Source organism: Helianthus annuus, chromosome 16 (genome assembly GCF_002127325.2).
Source record: "Helianthus annuus cultivar XRQ/B chromosome 16, HanXRQr2.0-SUNRISE, whole genome shotgun sequence".
NCBI lineage: Eukaryota > Viridiplantae > Streptophyta > Magnoliopsida > Asterales > Asteraceae > Helianthus > Helianthus annuus.
In genome coordinates, this window is record NC_035448.2 from 115,891,189 (window position 1) to 115,913,050 (window position 21,862).

Consider the following 21,862-nt stretch of genomic DNA (forward strand, 5'->3'; position numbering starts at 1 on the left):
ATGGAGGTAGACAGTGCGGTGTGTCCTTTAGCCTTTTGGAACTTCAAAAGATTGAGAGAGAGAGAAAGGCTTGAAATCCTTGCGGGTGGGTTTGGAACAGGACGGTTTAAAGGATTAACACGTCCCAGAAACTATAACGTGGAACAATGGGCAACTAAAGAGGTAAAGTTAGATGCTCTAACATGTGTTTTTTTGCAATTAGTATATGTTCATAGTGTGCAAAAAAAAATGTTAAAAACTATACTCAACAGGAGAGGTTGACGATATTACGACAGTTAATATGCGTGACAAAGAAGAACAAAGTCAAAATTGAGGGTATGTTAGATTCGCTATTGGTGGAGAGCCATGAAGACGAAGAAGTACAAGAGTTGAAGTCAACGTTTGATAGTTTGTTTGAGAAGAAAGATAGTGAAAGGGAGGATCACGATGATGCGGTAGATTTAGCGTCGCACAAGATCAATTCGGTCTTGGAAGATTTGAGAAGTGATGAAAAGAATCACATCAATGAAGGAGAGAACGCTGGTTAGTAAATGTTATTGTCGGGCCCTGTTATTGTCTGTGTTATTTAGTTAAATTTTTTTGAAATCCATTGATCGTTGTGGGAACGTTTTCGTAGGGGATGGCATCGATGATGATTTTTCGGATGGGTCACCAATAGTGAGCTTGTACAGGAAGTCGCTTATCCGGCAAACAAAAAAATCAGTAAAAGTAGGCTGAAAGCAGTAGGATCTTCAGCGATAGACTTCGATGACCAAGAAGGTGGGCTAACGATGTATATGAAATGAACACGGAACCACGTGTTAAATGTTATACATTTTGTGTTGGTTATCATTATTAATTGTATCACTGAAACACATTTGGCCGGTGCTTCAACCTGTAATTATTGACAATATTTATTTTTTTTTTTTTGAATGTGCAGCTGATGTTCAAGTGCAATCATTCGCAAATGATGGTGTTGAAGACTATGATGAACAGATTGAAGATGGTGGAAAGTCGGTTGAGGTGCGGAGATTAGCAAGACTTGAGAACTTAAAGCATGTTAGGGAAACAGAAGAAATGTTTGTGACGCCAAAAAGGAGAAAGAGAAGTATGCAGATTGGTGGACAAGGCACGGAAAGTGGCAAAGAAAGAGGTAGTTTGTTACATGTTATACCCTTTTTAAGAATACGTTTACACCGAAAAGGAGTTTAAGTACCTTTACTTAACTGTATGTTATGGAATGATATGACAGTCCTTAACACACGTCAAGGTGTTAATTATCATATAGTATAACCTTCCCTTGTGGTTGCAGCAGATGGTGCGAAGGAATCATGCGTATTTGCTGATGGAAACGAGTGTACCGGAGAGCTGGAAGCAGTTATGTCGGCGCGGGTAAGGAGATCTCCCCGTCTGAATCTGTTGAAGGATGCTTCGGAAACAAAAGCTAGCTTTGTGACCCCGAATTGCCAGAAGTCGAAAATAAAGATTCTCCGTGAAAAAACGGATGGTGGTGACGAGTCAGGTAATGTATAACATGTGTTAGCCTGTTAACCTGTAGTACCGTCTAATATGGGTACGTTACTTAAACGCATTTAATGTTCAGGTGATGTTATAGGGTTAATCAAGACTAAGAAGCAGTTGGAAGAGAGAGAACTGAGGTTTAGTGAACTTGGGCAAAATACAAATGAAGTCGGGGAAGGTGATAAGAGTGTTCATGATGCTGGTAATTCAAGTCGCGGGGACTGTAGTGTTGGTGGGGACGAAAAAAATAAAGGCGCAGGAGGGGTGGGTGAAAATGATGCCGAAGAAGTGCATAAACCGCTGGGTTTAATGCGTGCAATACTGCGTATTAAAGCAGCCGAAGTGCACGGTGCACATGGTAGTTCTCGTACCCCTTTAATAATGACTGACTCTAAAAGTGTGCTTTGTTACTTTGTTTTCTTTAACGTAGGTCATCTTGTGTGCACAGATTACCGGGGTCTGGACACGCAGTTTGTTACACGTGCTGAGCGTAGAGTGGATACAGACAATAAAGTGGCTGCGAAGCCCAATGATGAACAGAACACCAATCTTAAAGCGGATGACGTCAAAAAGGATGAGATTTACGAAGCAAGGCTTGTTTGTGATCAAGAGATGGACAAAATGGTCGAGATGGAGGCCAAGGATAGTAAACATGATGAACAGAGTGGGAAGGAAGGTAAGCTTCGGAAACCGTTTTTTTTTGTTTAGCAAGGCTTAGCTATGTGATATCTCGAAAAATGTTTATGCAAGTGCAGATCCTAAAATCGAGAGTGAAGTTAAGAACGCACCGTCAGATGGAAGAAAGGAAGAGAGTGGTGGCATCGTTTTTTCAGCTGCGGACGGGGCTGTTGATGATAAGGACGAACAGGGGGTTCCGGATGGCGAAGACAATGGGGCTGTTGATGAGACTGACCGTGTTTTAAACAGTAAGTATTTAATGTTTTCCTGGTAGTAAGTTGTGCATGCTTTGTAACAGCATTGTGTTATTCAGCTGCAGAAGGTAAGATTGAGCATGATGGGATGCGTGCGACTATTCTAAACATGCAAGGGTGCAGTAGCGCGGTGGTTGATTCCATAGTTTCGGGCGACGGTAGTGAGAGGGCACATGATGTCGATGGAAAAGGGAAAGCGGCTGAAGAGGTCCCTTCTGCAGAGAATGACGGTAAGGACTTTCATGCTCCAACATGTGTTAAAATGGTTTCCCCCGTCTATCATTTAGTGAGTTAACACATGTTAGGTGTGCATACAGATAACGGGCCCGAGCCCGTTTTTGATGAACGAAATTTAGATGGAAAAGGGAAAGCGGCTGAAGAGGTCCCTTCTGCAGAGAATGACGGTAAGGACTTTCGTGCTCCAACATGTGTTAAAATGGTTTCCCCCGTCTATCATTTAGTGAGTTAACACATGTTAGGTGTGCATACAGATAACGGGCCCGAGCCCGTTTTTGATGAACGAAATTTAGATGGCCCGAATTGGAGCCTTGGGATGACACAAATTGGGGGTCAAGTGGACGTGTCGCACGAAATTGGTAAGATATAGCATTAAGCCAAGTTAGTATGGATGGGTTAGTATGAGTCATGTATAATATACTTATTTGCATTAAACGTGCAGGTTGCACAAGTGGGAAGATGGATGACATCCCTCGGACAGAAACCGAACCTTTTGGTGAGCTAAAACACCTTCATTTATCGCATCAAATGTGTTGTAATTGTTTACGCGTTACATCAGCTATTTATTTTTTATGTGTTAGGCGATGTGGAGGCTACCGCAGACTTGAGCATGGTTATAATGGTAGACCCAATTAGCTCCTATGACCCGGCCATTGAAATCCACAAAGGTCAAACTGGGCTGGGATCTTGTGGTGGTGATATGTATGAGGTGGAGGACAATATTCCGCTTGCAAACCGTGTGCGCATGTTGGCTGAGTTGGGGGCACAAAAAAGGAAACTCCCCTTCCGAGAGAAGGTGGCAGCGGAGCCAAACAGATCACCTTACTATATAAGGACTGTTGACATGGGCCAGCCAATTACAAAGAAGGAGACAAATCTGTGGGACTACATACACGCCGATGAAAGCCCAATGCACCTTTTAAATGGGTTTTGTCGTAGGAAGCGGGCAATGGAGGCAAACATGTAAGTAGAATTGCAAACGTGGTTTATTGTTTTATAGGAATAGGGTAAACGATAAACAACAGTACAACACTGGATAATTGTTTTTTTTTTATTTAAACGCAGGAGGGAACAGGGTTCTTCGTCGGTGGCTGATGTAGATAGTCCGATACACATGTCTGTGTAAGTAGGGGCGTAACCGTACGAAATATTAGTAAAACAATAAATTACCTATGTTAACGTATGCAAATTTAATTTATGATTTGTACACCTGACACCAGGGAGTTGCTGTTTAGAAGCCCTACCCATGTACAAGCGTCTCGGTCTATGTTCAAGAGTTTAAATGTTGGCAATGAGGTCTCGGATGGCATTATTGACTGTTGGGCGGAGGTGCTGAACTTCCAGGAGAAAAGAAAATCACGGGAGGCTCACAGTAGGCAATTCTTTGGGACTAAAGTTGTGGTAAGTGCCATGTATATATAAATTACAGTGTGTCCTATTATTGACCTTATTAATTTCTCTGTTATGCTTGAAGTTTCCATGGATGCTCACAACTGACGAAGGCGGGGTAGAGGCGCGGATGCACAAGTTTCGGCTTGGGATAAAGGGTGCGGTCAACAGAGTTGATTACGTTCCTGATTTCCGAAATCAAGACATTGTTTTCTTCCCTATATTGGAGCACAAACACTTTTACTTGCTAGTGTTTGAGTTACGCGACCCCGGGATTTATGTCATTGATAATGACAAAGCCCGTCAAGGTCAGTTGATAGAAGATAGTGTCTACTACCTACACAAGGACACAGCGTATAAGATCGTAAGTTACAAAACTGAAAATTGATTTAAAAATAAGTGTGATAACACTGGCAAGACTGTTTTTTTTTTATTTTTTTTTAGAATTACTAACTATGTCTTGTGTATGCGTATGCAGAAAGATATGTTTGTGCAATATCTGCGGGAGGTTGGGAATCCACGAGCCGATGACATAGAGTACTGCAACATCCAGCGTATGCCGGTTCCTTGGGCGACAACCGCAAACACAACTGATTGTGGGGTCTTCTTGATGCGGCACATGGAGTGCTATATGGGGAAAAACCAAAGTTTTAACTGTGGGTTCAGCACGAGTGGGGCGAGGAAGATGGCGGAGGTGAGAAAGTTGAGAAAGAGGTATGCGGCGCACATATTATGTTCGGAGGTGAATGTGCTGCTGCCCAAAATCAAGGAAGATTGCCGAATAGAGTAACACGTGTTATGGTGGCTAACACATGTTACTGTAGAACAATTATGCCTTAATTTCGCCGGATATGTTTTTTGGAAACATGTAATGAACTTTGATGGATTTGGGGATTTTGCTTCCAACGTAATGCGGGGTAGGTGTTTTGTTGGGTATGGCATCGTCAGGATGTCTTTTTGGGGATAAACTTTATATATTGAATATGATGTTTAGTTAGTTGGTAATTCTAAACTCTGAAAAATATTGATGTGTTGTTAAGTGGCGTAGAATAGTATTAACCAAGTTTATTGACATAGTTTATAATGTTATATTAGAAATTGTTTTGTAACATTAAAGAAAAACAAAAAAACGCTCCTTCCAAGGGGAACAGGCTTTCTAAATAGGTAGTACAAATATGGGGAATTGGGGAAAGTTGTTGGCAGAATAGTACAAGCATGTGGGTTGGGGTCTATAAAAGCAACTTTATTGGGAAAAAGGAATATTTGCTTTTTTATCACCTTTTGGCCACATCAAAAAGGTCAAGTCACAAAGACTATATGAAATGTAGACAGGGAACTCCTCTATAAGTATTGGAGGGAAGAAGCAAATTAATATTCTGTAATACTTCACCATCCTACTTCACCAATTCAGTTAACCATAAGGTGTAAGATGTCCCAAAAGTCTTTTAATGAGATGGACCCGTGTGAAGGTAAGGATACGGCTAGCCAACCAAGCATGGAGAAGCTCAAACAAAAGGGGAAAGAAGCATGTGAGGGCCGGTGCAGGGAGGTTAACGAAAGAAAAGGGTCTCACCAAAATGGAGAGGACCGGAAAACTGGAGTAACTTCAAGTGAGGATGCTTCAGAAAGCGGAACCAAAAACGTCACTGATGTATCTGGTGTGTCGCGAGATCAACCAGGCCGAAGGCAGCACGTTGTTCCAGATGATGAAAAGTTGAAGGGGCTACCAGATGAGTTGGTTAGGTTGCTGACGGATCCAGACCATGAAATGTGTGGCTGCCCGTTGTGTCCATACTCACCGGAAACAATCCAGTCCTGGTGTTACCATGACCCATGGGAGGGTGAGCGCAGCCCGTCTCCAGTGTACTTTCATGATGAGGAATTCCCCACACCATGATTAAAAGCTTGTTACTAGTGGAGGATACCCATGGGTAGTTAGTATGGTGAAAGTGGTTGAAAATGTGTTAACCTGATGACCTTATGTTGAAACAAAACGACATACAAATGTCGTCTTGTTGGTGTTTTATTATGTTTTTTTCTTTTCTTTTTATGTAACCTATTAGTAGAATGTTTGTTTAAGTTGCTTGAAGTCTACTTCTATAACCTGACGTGGTTTAATATATATGTTGTTTGTTATGTGGTTAACACATTGTGTTTTGAAACTTTCCAGGTTAAATCCCCAAACCATTACGTAAACTAACATGTGTTAACCAAGTGTTTTTATATATGTTGTTTGTTATGTGGTTAACACATAGTGTTTTGAAACTTTCAAGATTAAAGACCCAAACCATTACGTAAACTAACATGTGTTAAGCAAGTGTTTTTGTTCCAGATTGAGTGGTTAGCAAAGATTGTTTTGATGCTTTGAAGTTCACAGACCCAAGCTGTTTTTTTTATTCCAGATGTGTGGTTAACAAAGATTGTTTTGATCCTTTGAAGTTAAAAAAGAGCAAATCATTATGGGGAAGTAACATGTGTTATGCATCTGTTTTATTTAATTTTTTTTTTTGATCCAAGCTGTTTTTTTTACTCCAGCTGTGTGGTTAACAAAAGATTGTTTTGATCCTTTGAAGTTAAAAAGAGCAAATCATTATGGGGAATTAACATGTGATATGCATGTTTTTTTTTTTCGCCATCGGTAAAAAAATAAAACACAGAAAAACAGATATCAAAATGCAGATAAAGTTAAGATAAACTGCTTCCGCTTAATATACCACAGCGGTCCACGAATGACCTTCGGGCCTAATATGACAAAAGTGGCCAAAGGCCATAGAGTTTCTTACAATCCTACTTATGATTATTGGGACGAAAATAGTTACACCTTCTTACACACGTAACAGAGAATAGCAGGATGATGACAAAAGACTGTTACATGTGCGTAAGAAGGCCAAAATGAAGAGTCTCCCATTACATAGTACTACATAAAAAGATTTTAATCAGATGATCAGTCGCCAGTGGCGGTCTGCCTTAGTTGTTCAGCAGCTGCCTTTGCTGCTTTCATTGCAGCCACCTTAAGGAAGTTGCGTGAGTCGTGGTCGTCGACATACAGACCACAACGCTTGCATAAGCGAAGCTGCTTTGGACGTTTTGGTGGTTTTGCTTTGGCCTTCTCACCGGGCCCAGAAATGCGAGTATGAGTACCACATCCTTTATTGCGTGCAACTTCTGGATTAGCAACTTCGACTGGAATGTTGATTGGCTGCCCAACTATTTCTTCCATTTGAGACTCATTTGATTCATTTTCAGTTGTTGACAACGGTTGCCTAGAGAGAATATTGATCTTGAAATCCCTGAGTTGGTCAACCAATTTTGCCAACGCATCCTCATCGGTTCTAGCAACATCTACGCATTCAGTAACGAGGTCGAGGATTTCATTCCGCATAATGGACGGTGCGTGTGGGTTGACTCCGTATCGACTGGAAATTGAAAAAACATGTTTGGGGAGGGCATCTCGGCGCCACCTGTCGTTTATGTATTGTGGTGGAATCCTTTCAACATTTTTCAAGCGATAGACACAAAAGACATGGCGACACAGATACCCGATACGTGTGAAATTCCTGCATGAGCAATTGGCCGATTGATCGACATTGTTATACGTAACCTGATTTGAACATAGACAAAAAAAGGAAAAGCCCTTTAGATGCAAAATATGTTAGAGTATGTGGAATAATGTAAGTGCCTAACATGTGTTACCTGATAGACGTTTGTGATGTTGTTCCTTTTATCCAAATGAGTGACGTCTATCAGAAGACTGGAATCGCTCGTCTCGCTTTGGTTTGTGATGTAGCATAAAAACTTCCCTTTAATTATTTCTTTTTGAACTTGGGCGAAAACAGCGTTTGTGTAAATGGCGAACGCGTGTTGTTCTATCGCTAACTCAGTATTGCCAGTGAACATGGTAGAAGAGGTTTTGAACTCCGAAACACGTTGACGATATCGTTGGCTGTCTACCCTATTTTCAAAGCACATCATAAATTGCACAAGGGTGTTTGCGCTTGTTGAGTTAACCTTGAAGGCAGCGTTAGAGCTTTCGTAGCGGGAGGTGGTCTTCATCAAGCAACACATGGGCAGTTCTCTAAAGTAGGCTGGAACCCAGAGATGTCTCATGTTGTACATGTCGTTCAACCAGCTGTGCTCTTGAAGCCCAAATGTTTGTAGGAGGTCATTCCAGCGGGACTCAAACGTTTCAGGTTTGATATAAACATTCCAAACCAACCGATGAATGCAGGACCGAAGATCAGTCTTATCGAGCACGTCGGCTGAGATCTGAAAATTTTAATAGTTATAACACGAGTTAGATTAAAACAGTTTGAGAAGACATGTAAAAAAGTGTTATGCTGGATAACACATGTTAAAGGTTAACAAACTTATGTATACCTTGGAGGGTAGTTTTTTCATTATATGCCACATGCATAGACGGTGACGTGATTCTATAAAGACCATAGGAACAGCTTGTAGCATGGATGGGTCTTGATCACTCAGCACGAGAGTTGGTTGAGTACCGTGTGCCTTCAAGAAAGCCTTAAGCAACCACACGTAAGATTCAATTGACTCGGTTGATATCAAACCAGATCCAAATGTAACACATTGGAAATGATGATCCACACCCGTGAATGGCACAAAAACCATCTTGTACCTATGAACAAAAAAATTGATTTGATGTTAACAATATGAACAACTTTTTTGGGGTTAAAATTGGATACTTGGGGATCAGGCCTAACATATGTTAGAGGGGAGGGGGGCTAACCTGTTTGTGCTGTAAGTTGCATCAAACGCTAGGACATCGCCAAAAGCTTTGTAGTTAAGCTTTGAAATCTCATCAGCCCAGAATACAGAGGACAACTTTCCGTTTGATACGGTGTAATCAAAAAAGAAGTTGGGTAGGTTGTCATAACGCTCACGCAAGCGTTCAAGGAAAACTTGTGCGTCGCGTTCACCAATAAAAATTCGCAGCTGGTGGCTAAAGTTTTTAAAATCGACCGGTGTCCCATTGACATTGTGATGCCCTCCTTTTAAAGCTACAAGGCATCTATAAGACCTCATTGGTCCGATGCGGTTTAGACTCATGTTATGAATGAATTGTTTCGTGGAGAATGACAGTTTCCATGATATCTTACTAAGATCACGGTTGTAACTCTCAACAAGTTCATGATTATGAATATCATTGAAAGTCAGGACTGTGTATGAATCGTTCGATATCGATACTAGTATGCTTGCCTTACAGTCACACCATGAGAAGGTGGTCCTCCGGTGCTTAACAAAAGATTCATCTAGGGTGTCAAAAGTCCGCTTTGGTTGGGGTTTTCCATATTTTGAGCATCGGAGATACTTGTGTGTGGGAATTCCATTCCAGACTTTAGTTTGACCTTTTTTAACAGAAAAACCTGCTTCGAGCGCATAAAGTTCATACATGGAAAGAACATCCTGAAAGGTTGGATAAGTTTTGCCACACACCGGTATGAACTTATCAGCAACATTAGGAATCCAGTAACGGGTTCCCTGAGGGGTATCAAAAACAAAGTATGGATTCGAAGGACCTGTACCATAAAACGGAAAAAGTTATGAATCTGCAATAAAATGGCATGACAATACAAGTTATAAAATGTGTGATATGAAAATAAAGTGGGATCCCATTGTCCATTGTACAACCGTCTAACTGGCCGCGTGGTGATTCAGCAAACATAGAAGGACCATGAGATGATCCAGAAACAGCAACAGTCATGGCTTCCATCTGGGAATCTTGGGATGCTACATGTGAACATTATAGAAAATGTTTGAAAGATGACATATCTAGTGAAGAAATAAAACAAGAAAAGTGTAAGAAAAAACAAACCTTCATCAATATCCATATCCTGGTCATCAATAACCGCGTTTTTCATGAAATTGTTGGATACCAAAACATCCGGGGATCTAACAGGGGCTTCAGATGACCGAGAACAATCAACATGCATATAAGTGTATGCAGATGCTTCGAATGCAACACGTGAACATGGCCATGCATAATAGGTTGGATTATTAGATTAAAAAGTTGTAAAAGACAAAAAAGAAAAACAGATCTTCTAGAACAGTTAGTAAACTATATATGGACAAACCTGGAGCATTAAATTCTTCATCGTTTTGGTAGTCGCTGCAAAAGAACCGGTTTGGGAAACTACGGACCGGCGACATTAATTCAGAGGTTGGTGGATTTGTCTCCATTGATATTAATGGAGATGCTTGCTACTGTGGTGTAAATATGAAGATTGATGATTCTCTGATGAGAGATGTAGAAGAGATAAAAAGGGAAATATGAAAAAGAAATATGGGGGATTGTGAATGTACGATCTGATGGGCAATTAATGAAGAGGTCATCTCATAATTCTTAGGGGTTAAAGAAAATTACTAATATAACCTTCATGTAAAAGTTAAACTCATGAAATCAGATCAACGTGGCAACATGCTAGCCACAAATATAGTTTGCTAAGTTTCTTAAAAAAATGGGGTTTTTTACCAAGCATTATCCGATAGATATATTCAATAACGTCTTATATACAAATAGATAGTAGCCAAGTCAAACATGTCTTACGATGATGACATTAAATCAAACAACAATACATATAACTTAGACATGAAATCACAAACTTAAACCAAACTCTTAGAGATAACCCTCAATAAATAAACAATCATGAATAAAACATTTAAGAAACTTTAATTTACAACCCCACACTTCTTACGTATCTCTCCTCTAGTCCCTGTTAATACGTCAAGAGAACCTAAACGTACCATTGCTGCAGCAAAATCCTTTCTCCAAGCGGTGGGGTTTTTCGCATAGTTAGTTACCATTCTTGCCGTTATGGTACTATCAACCAAAGCTTCATCAGACGAGAACGGAACCCGTTGTTGTTTAATGTTACGGTAATACTGATTATCTAGACGATTCGGAGTAACTAGATCAAGTTCGGTTTTCCTAGATAGTGGACGCTCCGGGCATTTCCTTTTTAAAATTGTTGCATATTTTGGATCCAACGAGGGATCCGTACCATTACCATTAAAAGAGTAGAGACGGGTTACAATAGAGTTGCACCCAGCTCTACCTATAGAGTGGGCTCCGGAGAGCGCCACTAGATCACGAACGCTCAATCCTTTTTCCACAAATGAACTTTTCAGGGTATCTAGATGAGAGTCCGGTCCCGGAAGGCGGACATCGTTTAGATTAGAAACCCTTCCGTCCCGTCTTCCGGATGGTATGTCATAAGAGAACCCACCAACCATGTTGGTGCTATCTCGGGCTGCGAAAGCCAAGATGTCCGCACAGGAGACTGTGTTTGGACATGTGGCTTCGAGTCTGGCTTTAGCTTGATCTATTATCTCCAGGCCTCTCAAGGTCCCTGCATTCGCGAACGAGTCTTGCTCAGACTCACCTTCACTTCCCCGTACCGGCTTAAGTAGAAGCGAAGCGTCACAACCCTAATATTTAGATACAGAAGGTGAAACCAAGTATATGACTAGAATCTGTTAAAATGCGACAACAAATACAATAGTTCAGTGTCGAAATAAAAACGTCTACGTCTTAATTGTTTTTTTTTTTTTTTTTTTTGGGGGGGGGGGGGGTGGCTCTCTTCTCTCGTGACCGCAACTAGATGGTTCAAGTCATATTTTTCTAATAATACACATATTTTATAAAAGTTTGTGACGGATCAGTAGACCCCTTTGACCCCCTTGGTTCCGCCCTTGCACAAAGTATGCGCACATTTTATCTTTTCGGCTTAAAGAAATAAGTAAATGTTTGTCAAGTTCTTAGCACGAATAGACGTGCTTAAAAACGCTTAACATTTTAACAATGTTTACAAATACATGTAACAATTTTTAGTTGTTGCGGTGCAGTATTACCCTGACAAAGCAGTCATGGAAGTAAAGTCGAATGATTCCAGCGGCCATTCCAGGGTTAGCCGTAACCACCTTAGTCACTGTATCTCGCACAATCTGCTCGGCTGCAGGACATGTAGTTCTATAAAACCCCATTTTTAGTGGCCCTTGAGCTTCTGACCTATCAAAAGCCATTAGAATAATGGCCAAAATAGTGAACTTCAGGAACCCAATAACCATCCTAGACATGTTTATGGTCTTGGTTGATTATTGATCTCCCTATGTGTTGCATTAGAGTCTAAACGTAAGTAACAAAGTATATATAAGCTCAAAGGTTTGACTTTGTCTTTGAACATTGTACTAAATGGAGTTTTATAAAGAGAAGAAAATGATTTTGAGATTAGCTTCCAATAGAAAAGTTATAAAACTAGCTGCATTTCACTTTGGGATGTCCATTTGTTGATACAATGTTCCCTAGGTTTATTCTTTTGTAATTTTGTTCTTGAAATTACACCTACTATGACTTAGATACGTAATTCAAAAAGAAAATACTTAAACTGTAACAATTAAAACCACTAAGTATTATATACGAGAGAATAATTACATTTGTTATGTAATTATTCCTTCCCTGTGGCCGCTTTAAAGTTATACATTTTCTTTTCAGTCGATACACGTTAAGTTGATATGCTTAAATCTCGTAACCCCTCCAAGAGGAGAAAAGTCGCACAATGTAACCTTTAAATTTAATAGGCTCAACTTAGAAGTTAAAAGTTACAAGTTCCAGTCTCATTTAAACTCGACTTTATTCAAACTTTTAGTTCATTGTCTGACACATGCACGGCTAGAGTCATGAATATTTTATGTAGAGTTAAATATTATAATTTTCATTCAAGACCCATAATATAATTTGAATAATATAGGCATATTGCATTTATTGGAAAGGTATTGCAACATGTTCAATGTTTCACGTACTTTCTCGTTAGTAGAGTAAAATGAATTATAAAAGAGTCCAAAATAAGCATATTAAATCATGTTCAACGGTTTCCCCTAATATAAAAGAGTCCAAAATAAGCATATTAAATCATGCGAAAATGAATTATATGACAGATGAATGACTTAAAATCACATCCTTCCATTTAGCCGTCTTCTATAGTCGGCCGACTTGAACAATGTAACTAGAGTGAATGTCACACTCAGAGTTTGGGTGGGTGGGGTGGGGTGGGGGGGGGGGGTGGGGGGTTTAATATTTGCTATTTCATTCGAAATTATAATTTAACATTTTTTTTATTAAGTGGAGTTAATGGAGCGTATTTGATTGTATTTGTTGTATAGTAAGTTACAGTTTCTTGTCTAGCTCATCATGGTTGTTATGTTAGTTAGCATGGCCGGTGATGAGGGTGTGTGAAGAGGGCCACCACACAGGATGCGTAATTTTGAGGGGGCATGTGTTTTTTTAAAAGAAATTAAATATATATATACATATATGATTAGGTTCAAGAGTGAACACTAGTGTAGCTTGCGAACTGAGTGAATTAATCCTGGCCATACACGTGTGTAGATCAATGGCCAGGATTTGATGTTGAAATACACTAGTGTATTTTATGATTTGATGATGAGATCCTGGCCATACACGTGTGTAGATCAATGGCCATGATTTGTTGAGTGTATATATATATATATGAGAACGCTAAATATTGTGAGAACCGTGAGAACAAATGAAAAAACTATGAAAACTTGGTCAAAAACAATTCAAATTCAAAATTTTTTTCTACACTTATCATTATTATTCGAATACAATGTTAGAAATTCAATTTACACGTTTAAATTTACGTGAATTCATAAATAAAGAAAATTTACACATGTGTAAGTTTGCCATTTACACATGTGTAAATCTGCAATATTTACACATGTGTAAAAAATCTAAAAAGAATGATTTTGAAACGAGAAATGAATTATTTGATGTTATAAATTCTTGTTTTGATGTTCTATCTTAATTACAATGAGGTAGGGGAGGGTTATCTTGAGAACGCTAAATATTGCGAGAACCGTGAGAACGAATGAAAAAACCAATCAAAACTAATTAATTTTATACAAACCTCATTGTAATTAAGATAGAACATCAAAACAAGAATTTATAACATCAAATAATTCATTTCTCGTTTCAAAATCATTCTTTTTAGATTTTTTACACATGTGTAAATATTGCAGATTTACACATGTGTAAATGGCAAACTTACACATGTGTAAATTTTCTTTATTTATGAATTCACGTAAATTTAAACGTGTAAATTGAATTTCTAACATTGTATTCGAATAATAATGATAAGTGTAGAAAAAAATTTGAATTTGAATTGTTTTTTACCAAGTTCTCATGGTTTTTTCATTTGTTCTCACGGTTCTCACAAATATTTAGCGTTCTCATTTAAACCCTCCCCTATATATATATATATATATATATATATATATATATATATATATATATATATAGAATTGCGCTAAAATGAGAACCACTCCGAGTTGTAAGAACCGCGAGAACCACACCATCCGGGTCGCCGTTTACCATGAATTTTTTTTTACGACTAGATGTGTGTATTATAAACACAGCCGTAAAAAAAAATTTTAAACGCCCCCCCAAGGGGGTAGTTTTTTACACCACAAGTTTGGTGTAAAGAAAAAGAAAAAAAAAAAAAAATAAAAACACCAAACTTGTGGTGTAAAAAACTACCCCCTCGGGGGGGCGTTTAAAATTTTTTTTTACGGCTGTGTTTATAATACACAAATCTAGTTGTAAAAAAAAAATCGTGGTAAACGGCGACCCGGATGGTGTGGTTCTCGCGGTTCTTACAACTCGTGGTGGTTCTCATTCTAGCGGTCCCCGATATATATATATATATATATATATATATATATATATATATATATATATATATATATATATATATATATATATATATATGGGAGACCGTTAAAATGAAAACCACCTTCATTTGTGAGAACCGAGAGAACCACTTTACAATCATTAGATCTTCAAGATGGATAGATGAGATTAAAAGTAGTTAAAATTGATATTAAATATCTTTTGTCTTATTATTTTTTAATATTTTAATGTAAAAGGGCAGTTTAGTAAATTTACTCTTTTTTTCTTTTTGTCTTTATTATTTTTATTACTTTTTTGTATTATTATATCAGCTGGTTTTTTTAAAAGAGATTTTTTTTATTAAAAACCATTTTAAATTCAGATATTTTAACAAAACAGTTTTTTTTCGTGCCATTTTTTACGTGCCGTTTTTACGCCCCGTTTACGCCCAATTTTTTTTCACGCCCCATTTTTTACGCACCGTTTTTTACGTGCCGTATTTTACGACCCGTTTTTTTTACAAAAAAAATTTAAAGGTTTATGGGATAAAATTTTTTATCTCAAATTTTTATGTTTTACGTTTTAAGTTTTACGTTTTACGTTTTAAGTTTTACGTTTTAAGTTTTACGTTTTACGTTTTTACATTTTACGTTTTACGTTTTTACGTTTTACGTTAAATTTTTAAAGTTTCGCGTTTTATGTTTTACATTAAAATTTTTACTTAAAGTTTTACAATTTACAATTTACATAAAAAAAAGTTTTACGATTTACTTTTTTTAACAAAATCTTTTTTACACAAAATGAACTCACTCAAAAATCGTGGTGTGGATTCTTGAAAAAAAACGGGGTTTGGCTCAGAGTTTCCAATAATCAAGGCTGCAAAGTGGGGTTGCAGGTTCAAAAAACCTACCCTCCACCATACTTGCCGCGCCATCGTCATCAATTTGTCGAAAAAATTGTTTCGAACTATCACTGCGAATCTCAACCCCCCAATATCAAAAACACAATTCAATAGCAGGAGAATCCCACCAGAATCACTTTATGCAAACACAAAACCGACAGAATCAAAAACACAAATAAAAAATTGTTTCAAAAACTATCACTGCCAATCTCAACCCCCCAATATCAAAACCCACCACCATCGTCAAAACAGCTTACACAATCACCTCAGACGAAGCTATGAACTGATAAATTGCACTCTGAAAAAAATAAGAAGAATGATTAAAGAAACAAAAATAAAATAAAATATAATCCGAAGGGAGCAAAGGAAAGGTACCTGAGGCATACTTATAAAGTGATATGCATGGTAACTTGGATACTTATAAAGCGAGACTTGTAGCAAAAGGTTTCACTCAAACTCAAGGGGTTGATTATGATGAGACCTTCTCGCCCATGGCAATGCTAAAGTCAATTAGGATATTATTTGCCATAGCTGCATATTATGATTATGAGATTTGGAAAATGGATGTCAAAATGGCTTTCCTCAATGGATATGTTGAGGAAGATGTCTATATGGTTCATCCTGAAGGTTTTGTCGATCCAAAACATCTTGACAATGTATGCAAGTTAAAGAAATTAATCTATGGATTGAAACAAGCATCGAGAAGTATGAATCACCGTTTTGATGAAGAAATTAAGAATTTTGGATTCATCAATAATGCGATAAAGCTTTTGTGTATAAGAAGGCTAGTGGGAGCATCATCACGTTCTTAGTATTGTATGTCGATGACATTCCAAACAAGGGAAAGTGTAAAAACCTTGTAGGATCGTGTAGCTGACTCGAACGAGTCGTTCAGAGAAGTTTTACTTTGTTTCAGAGGCGGAAACTAAGAAACAAAGGTAGACACAACTTGAATATCACTTTAATACTCTATCTGATTGATTTAACAGCTAATACATCCACAGGATAAACCGGCAGCACTTCGGTATCCAATACAAGACCACACGTACAGCTGTTCCTGATTTCGCTCGAAAATGCATATATATAGCCTCATGATTCCGCTTGAAACCAGTTCAAGCGAAACCACAAAACATGTGATTCCGCTTGAAAGTGACCTATGTCATTTCAAGCGGAATAGCATCATTCAAGCGGAATCAGCCTTAATTACACTAAACTCTGCTATTTTCTCGTACACTGAGCCCTGATCTAACATATCTAGTCTAAGACTCGATACAAGACGAAGTCGACAGATGCATGCACTAACAGACTCCCCCTCAGATGTTGACGAGTCTTACGTGTCGATTCTTTGCAACTTCAGTCTTGATCCGTCTCTGGGCTTCACTCTTTCGATCAGCATTAACAGACTCCCCCCAACGATGTCCTGGCATTCTTTAAGTTCATCAGCATCATCTGCTTCAGGATCGTAGTCTGACTCATATCCCAAGATCACCTAGCTCTATTCTTCAATTCAGAGTTCTCAGGTATCGGAACCTTGGCTCTTTTAAACATAAGCTTCTTAGGATCAATCAACCTGGCTCTACTAATGTTGTTCCAAGATCGTGCCCTGGCTCTCATCCTGCTTAGGATCGTCACCTGGCTCAAACTTTACACCTGCACAAACTCTACCTCAAATAAATCTCACACATCTAAACATTTCAGATTAAGGTATTCATACTCCCCCTCAAAATTTAACCAACCTTCAGATGAACCACTTGTAGATTTGGTCAAAGAAAATTTGTTTAAGAACACAGACTCCCCCTCACAAAATGGTCATCATGTTTAGCACTTGGAACTTTGAAAATCAGCTCTTCAACACCAGTTGTAAAAAAACTTTTTAAAAATTTCAAAAGTTTATGCTAAAACACACTAAAAGTCTTTTTGGATTTTTGATTATAAAGCAATGCAGTAAAGAAATATTTACAGACAATATTTTTGTGAGTTTGTGTAAGAGGATCATATCAGTTTCTGAGACAAATCACTAACATCGTTAAGCTTCATTTCATTTTCATTTTCAGTTCTAAACAATTCACTTAGATTGTCAGTATATTGGTCCACTTAAATTTTCACACAAAGTTCAACTGTTTCGAGATAAGATATTAATGTCTTAAGAACTTAAACTTATTCGAGTGTCCCATTACTTGAATATACTCCCGTATCCAGATCCCAATATTCAGTCTTACAGGTGAGTATACCACAGATGATATCTGTAAAGGGGTTAGATGCGAAACCGTGAGAGCTCAGGTCAGAACTTCCGTTCAGCAGAGAGATGACGGTTCGACTTTAGGTGTGTCCCCTTTAGAGGATCTTTTCTTCAACAGCAATGACTATCAATTTTATTGTTTCGTCATTTTGCTGAGGGCGAGCTTATATTTCAAAGCATTAGCAGAAAGTATTATACGGGGACTAGGTCAGAATTTCCATTCAGCAGAAGTCCCGGGATAATACCCCAGATATCACTGAGCATAAAGACCTAGTATCTCAGAAAGAGAGACCTTTCAAACAAGATTTCGGGGGTTACCCATATATTCAAGAAGTTGTTCCCCACGAATTAAGCAAGTTTGAATTTTTAGGTATATATCTCGTCACAATTTACTAAATGTGCAAAAACCTACTGGCATATCATTAGTGAGATTGTTTATCACATTTTTGACTTTACATTTCTTTAGCATGTTATGATTGTCCACTGATGTACTATCATTCCTCTTTTTGACAACAAAACTCGTTTTTGGATTTTATCATGTTTTTGGCTTTTTCAAATTTTTCTAATGTTTTTGGATTTTCTGAATTTTTTACTCCCCCAAAAAATGCAAACACATTTAAAGAAATTTGAAAAACAAACTGAGCTCTTGACCCACTTTGTAGAAACAACTGTTAAAAACAAACTATACAAATAAAATGACAACCGATATTGAATTCCTTCAATTCGCCATCCACTAAGCATAAACAATCTGAACTCCCCTTTTCAACAAACTATTTTCTCATTAAGATTTCAAAACACTTAAGTTTGTTTTAATCAAAATGATTTTTCCGGAAAATAAGTTTGTTTTTACCACTTGTAGGGACTGGTTCATCATATTGTTTTTCAACCACTTATATGAGGATTGCATCAAGTTCAACTTAATGACCTTGAGTAATCACTTTGTTAGTACAAATCTCTGTACCACTTGGAACTATATCCAAAACCTTTAAACACATGTAGGAATAAAACATCTACACAACCATTTTACCAATCAAGATGCCGATTCCTGCTTCACACTTACCAACTTGGAAGCTCCGGCATAGTCCATCACCTGTAAAATTTAACCATTATAAAATTCATTCACAAAATTCAAATATCAAGAAAGATGCCGATTCATGATCCACGATTACAAACTTGGGATCTCCGGCATAGTCCAATGTTTCAAGGGAAAAGAATTTCCACCCAAGTTTTACCAACCTTGGGTGTTTTTAACTCTTCCTCAGTAGGGTTATAAGTTGCTTTCTTTGTCGCATAAAAGTCTTTAACCCCTTTGGCCTTTCCCTCGATCATTTTCCCAAAAATTTTCTTAACATTCCCATTGAATACTTTCTCAATATCAAATTCCTTCTGATCAGAAAAGAATTGATTTGAGATCTCAACCTTACCAACTTTTTGCTTAAGATCTTCAAACTTCAAAGATGGGATTTCAACATCATCTTCTGAAGGCACAAAATTTTCTTCTTTAACCTCAACTTGTGGCTCCACTGATTTTGTGGAATCAGATTCATCGCCGACCTTCTCATCACCCTTCTTGACAACCCACATTTGATTGTCCTTGTTTCTTTTTGTAAAATTTTTTCTTTGAACACTCACCAACTTCATGAGTCGAATTTTCAAAAACTTTGAATTTTTCAGTTGGTGGTTCAACATCGACAACTTTTTCTTTCAGTTTTTTAGATACTCCCTGTTTTAGTTTTGCCATTTGAGAACAAAATTGATGCAATGTGACCAGCTTCATTGCATTTAAAACAAATTCGATTATCCTTCCTGTGAAACACTCCAGTTCCTGTTCTCTTCTTCTCAGCAAGAAACTCCTGGTTAGATTGTTTCCAGAAAGGTTTCTTCTATTCTTCCTCAACGCTTCCTCCTGAAACAAATTTTGTGTTTGTTTTAGAAATTTTATCATTTTTATAATTTTCAGGTGGTGTAAAACCTAATCCTTTCTTTTTATAGCTACCATTATGGTTTGGTTTCTTTTGAAAACCAGAACCAGAATTGTAACCCTTTTTCTTGTTTAAACGTTGTTGAACTCTTGGTGTGTATTTTTTAGGTTTTCCAGTAAGATTTAAATCTTTTATTTCAGAAATATTAATTTCTGTCATTTTGAAAACCTTTTTGATCATGTCAAGACGAACACTTCTTATTGGAAACTCTTTGTCAGAATATAATTTGTCAGAATCATTTAAAGTGTATGCCACTTCAAATGTTTCATCATTCAAATTTGCTTTTAATAACAAAAATTCTTTACTGTAAGTCCTTTTAACCCTCGGTTTTGAACTGTTGACTGACAAACTTGACCCTCCAGACTCAGACTTTGACTCAGACTCCTCATCAGTATCCAACACCTGATCGACCACCTTTTTGATTAACTCAGACTCATGATTAGTGTCAGACGATGTGAAAGTGACGTCAATGTTTTCTGGTAATTCATCAGTTGTGTCGGTTTTTAGTTTTATATTGACTGCCTTTTGAACTTGCATCCTCATTTGGTTTTCTGGGAGAATAACCTTCCCAGATCTGAGGCGGATACTTGTTATAGCTAACAGTCGGTTTCTTATCAGTATTCTTCTTCTTTGGCTTATCGACTTTGAATGCTTCAAAACCTGCAACAGTCGGATAAATTCGATCAATAAGATAATCGGAACTAGAATAACTTTGTAATAAACGTCTGATCCTCTCATTCTCATTTTTCTCAGACTCCAACTCTTGCTTCAGCTTGGCACATTCTTCAATATAATGATTGATTGCTTTTTGTTTCGTTATCATCGTAGAATTCATCATCGTCAAAGCGTCTTCTCTTTCAGAATTTGTCTTTTGAAGACCAGTTACTGTTCTATTCAACACATCATAAGATTCCTTCACATAGTTGAGATTGAACAGTAATTATTCTTTCATTTTCTCAAGCTCAGCCAGCTTTTCGTCTTTAGCTGCACATTCTTTGCAAGACTCTAGACACTTTGAACATGGCTTGATGACTTCCACAATCTTTTCAATTTCAATTGTTTTCACCACCTCAACCACTTTTTCTGCTTCAGTCACCTTTTCTGTTTCAACAGTCTCTTCAGCAGCAAATTTAACTTCTTCATTTGGAACAGTCTCATCTTCTTGAGCAACACTTTCTGTCTTTTTTTGATTTTGTTCTTTTGCTGCTCGTCTCTCCTTCAGCTTCTCCAAGCAATCTGCAAAATAAAAATGAAAACTTTCAGGAGAGAGATGAGATTTTGCAACATTAATATGTCTTTCTTCTTCATCGTCACTATTGTCATCAGTCGGTGACTGATCAAACTCAATTGATTTTTCAGAATTGTTGGTGCACTACATCTGCTGATTACGTCTTGTATCGAGTCAATGACTTAGAACGTTAGATCTGGGCTCGAAATACGAGAAATAGTGAAATGTATAGGTTTTAGAGGTTGGACCGCTTTTAGAGTCAAATTAGATGGTTGGATCGCTCTTAGGACCATTAGATTATTGGACCGCTCGAGTGGCAATTTAGTGAACCGCTCGTATGACATGATGCTTGGACCGCTCTTTGGACATGTTGTCTGGACCGCTCCAATGTCATGGGCCGCTTATTGGGCCTGTCCAATAAGCGGTCCCAGTGCTCTATAAATAGTCCAATGAGCGATCTCAGTAACAACAGTTGAGAGAAATCGTGCCGAAGTTCTGCCGGTGCGAGATTTGAACTGTAAACGTTTGAAATCAATAAACAAGTAGTTAAAAGTGATTTGCCTGCTATTTCTACCTTAGTTTCTTGTTATTCCGCACCTGAAACCAAGGAGAAAGCCTCTGAACGACTCGTTCGGGTCATCACACGATCCTACAATTGGTATCAGAGCTCAGGAGGAGGTTCTCTGCAGAAATCAGCTGGATTTAGTCATTTTTTCTTACTTCTACACCTTCTTTTTCAGATTCAGACACTT

The 21,862-nt window shown here is 37.9% G+C and overlaps 3 protein-coding genes and 1 long non-coding RNA gene across 4 annotated transcripts; 1 reads left to right on the forward strand and 3 right to left on the reverse strand.

Moving 5' to 3' along the window:
- The first annotated feature begins 4,153 nt into the window (after nt 1–4,153).
- On the forward strand, nt 4,154–4,914 carry LOC118488283. Its single transcript, XM_035985604.1, has 2 exons — nt 4,154–4,422; nt 4,537–4,914. Exons 1-2 carry the CDS (start codon nt 4,189–4,191, stop codon nt 4,846–4,848), a joined length of 546 nt encoding a protein of 181 aa, XP_035841497.1. The 5' UTR covers nt 4,154–4,188; the 3' UTR covers nt 4,849–4,914.
- A 2,088-nt stretch (nt 4,915–7,002) lies between these two features.
- On the reverse strand, nt 7,003–9,470 carry LOC110919505 (protein FAR1-RELATED SEQUENCE 5-like). Its single transcript, XM_022163773.1, has 4 exons — nt 8,806–9,470; nt 8,436–8,694; nt 7,752–8,324; nt 7,003–7,659 (listed from the first exon to the last, which is right to left on the reverse strand). Exons 1-4 carry the CDS (start codon nt 9,468–9,470, stop codon nt 7,003–7,005), a joined length of 2,154 nt encoding a protein of 717 aa, XP_022019465.1.
- Nucleotides 9,471–9,603: 133 nt separating this feature from the next.
- Nucleotides 9,604–10,022, reverse strand: LOC110918424. The gene is made up of 2 exons (XR_002581298.2): nt 9,892–10,022; nt 9,604–9,806 (listed from the first exon to the last, which is right to left on the reverse strand). It is a non-coding gene; the product is annotated as an uncharacterized LOC110918424 (long non-coding RNA).
- Nucleotides 10,023–10,600: 578 nt separating this feature from the next.
- Nucleotides 10,601–12,153, reverse strand: LOC110919506 (peroxidase 5). Its single transcript, XM_022163774.2, has 2 exons — nt 11,928–12,153; nt 10,601–11,504 (listed from the first exon to the last, which is right to left on the reverse strand). The coding sequence occupies exons 1-2, from the start codon at nt 12,150–12,152 to the stop codon at nt 10,746–10,748; spliced, it is 984 nt and encodes a 327-aa protein (XP_022019466.2). The 5' UTR covers nt 12,153; the 3' UTR covers nt 10,601–10,745.
- Nucleotides 12,154–21,862: the final 9,709 nt, after the last annotated feature.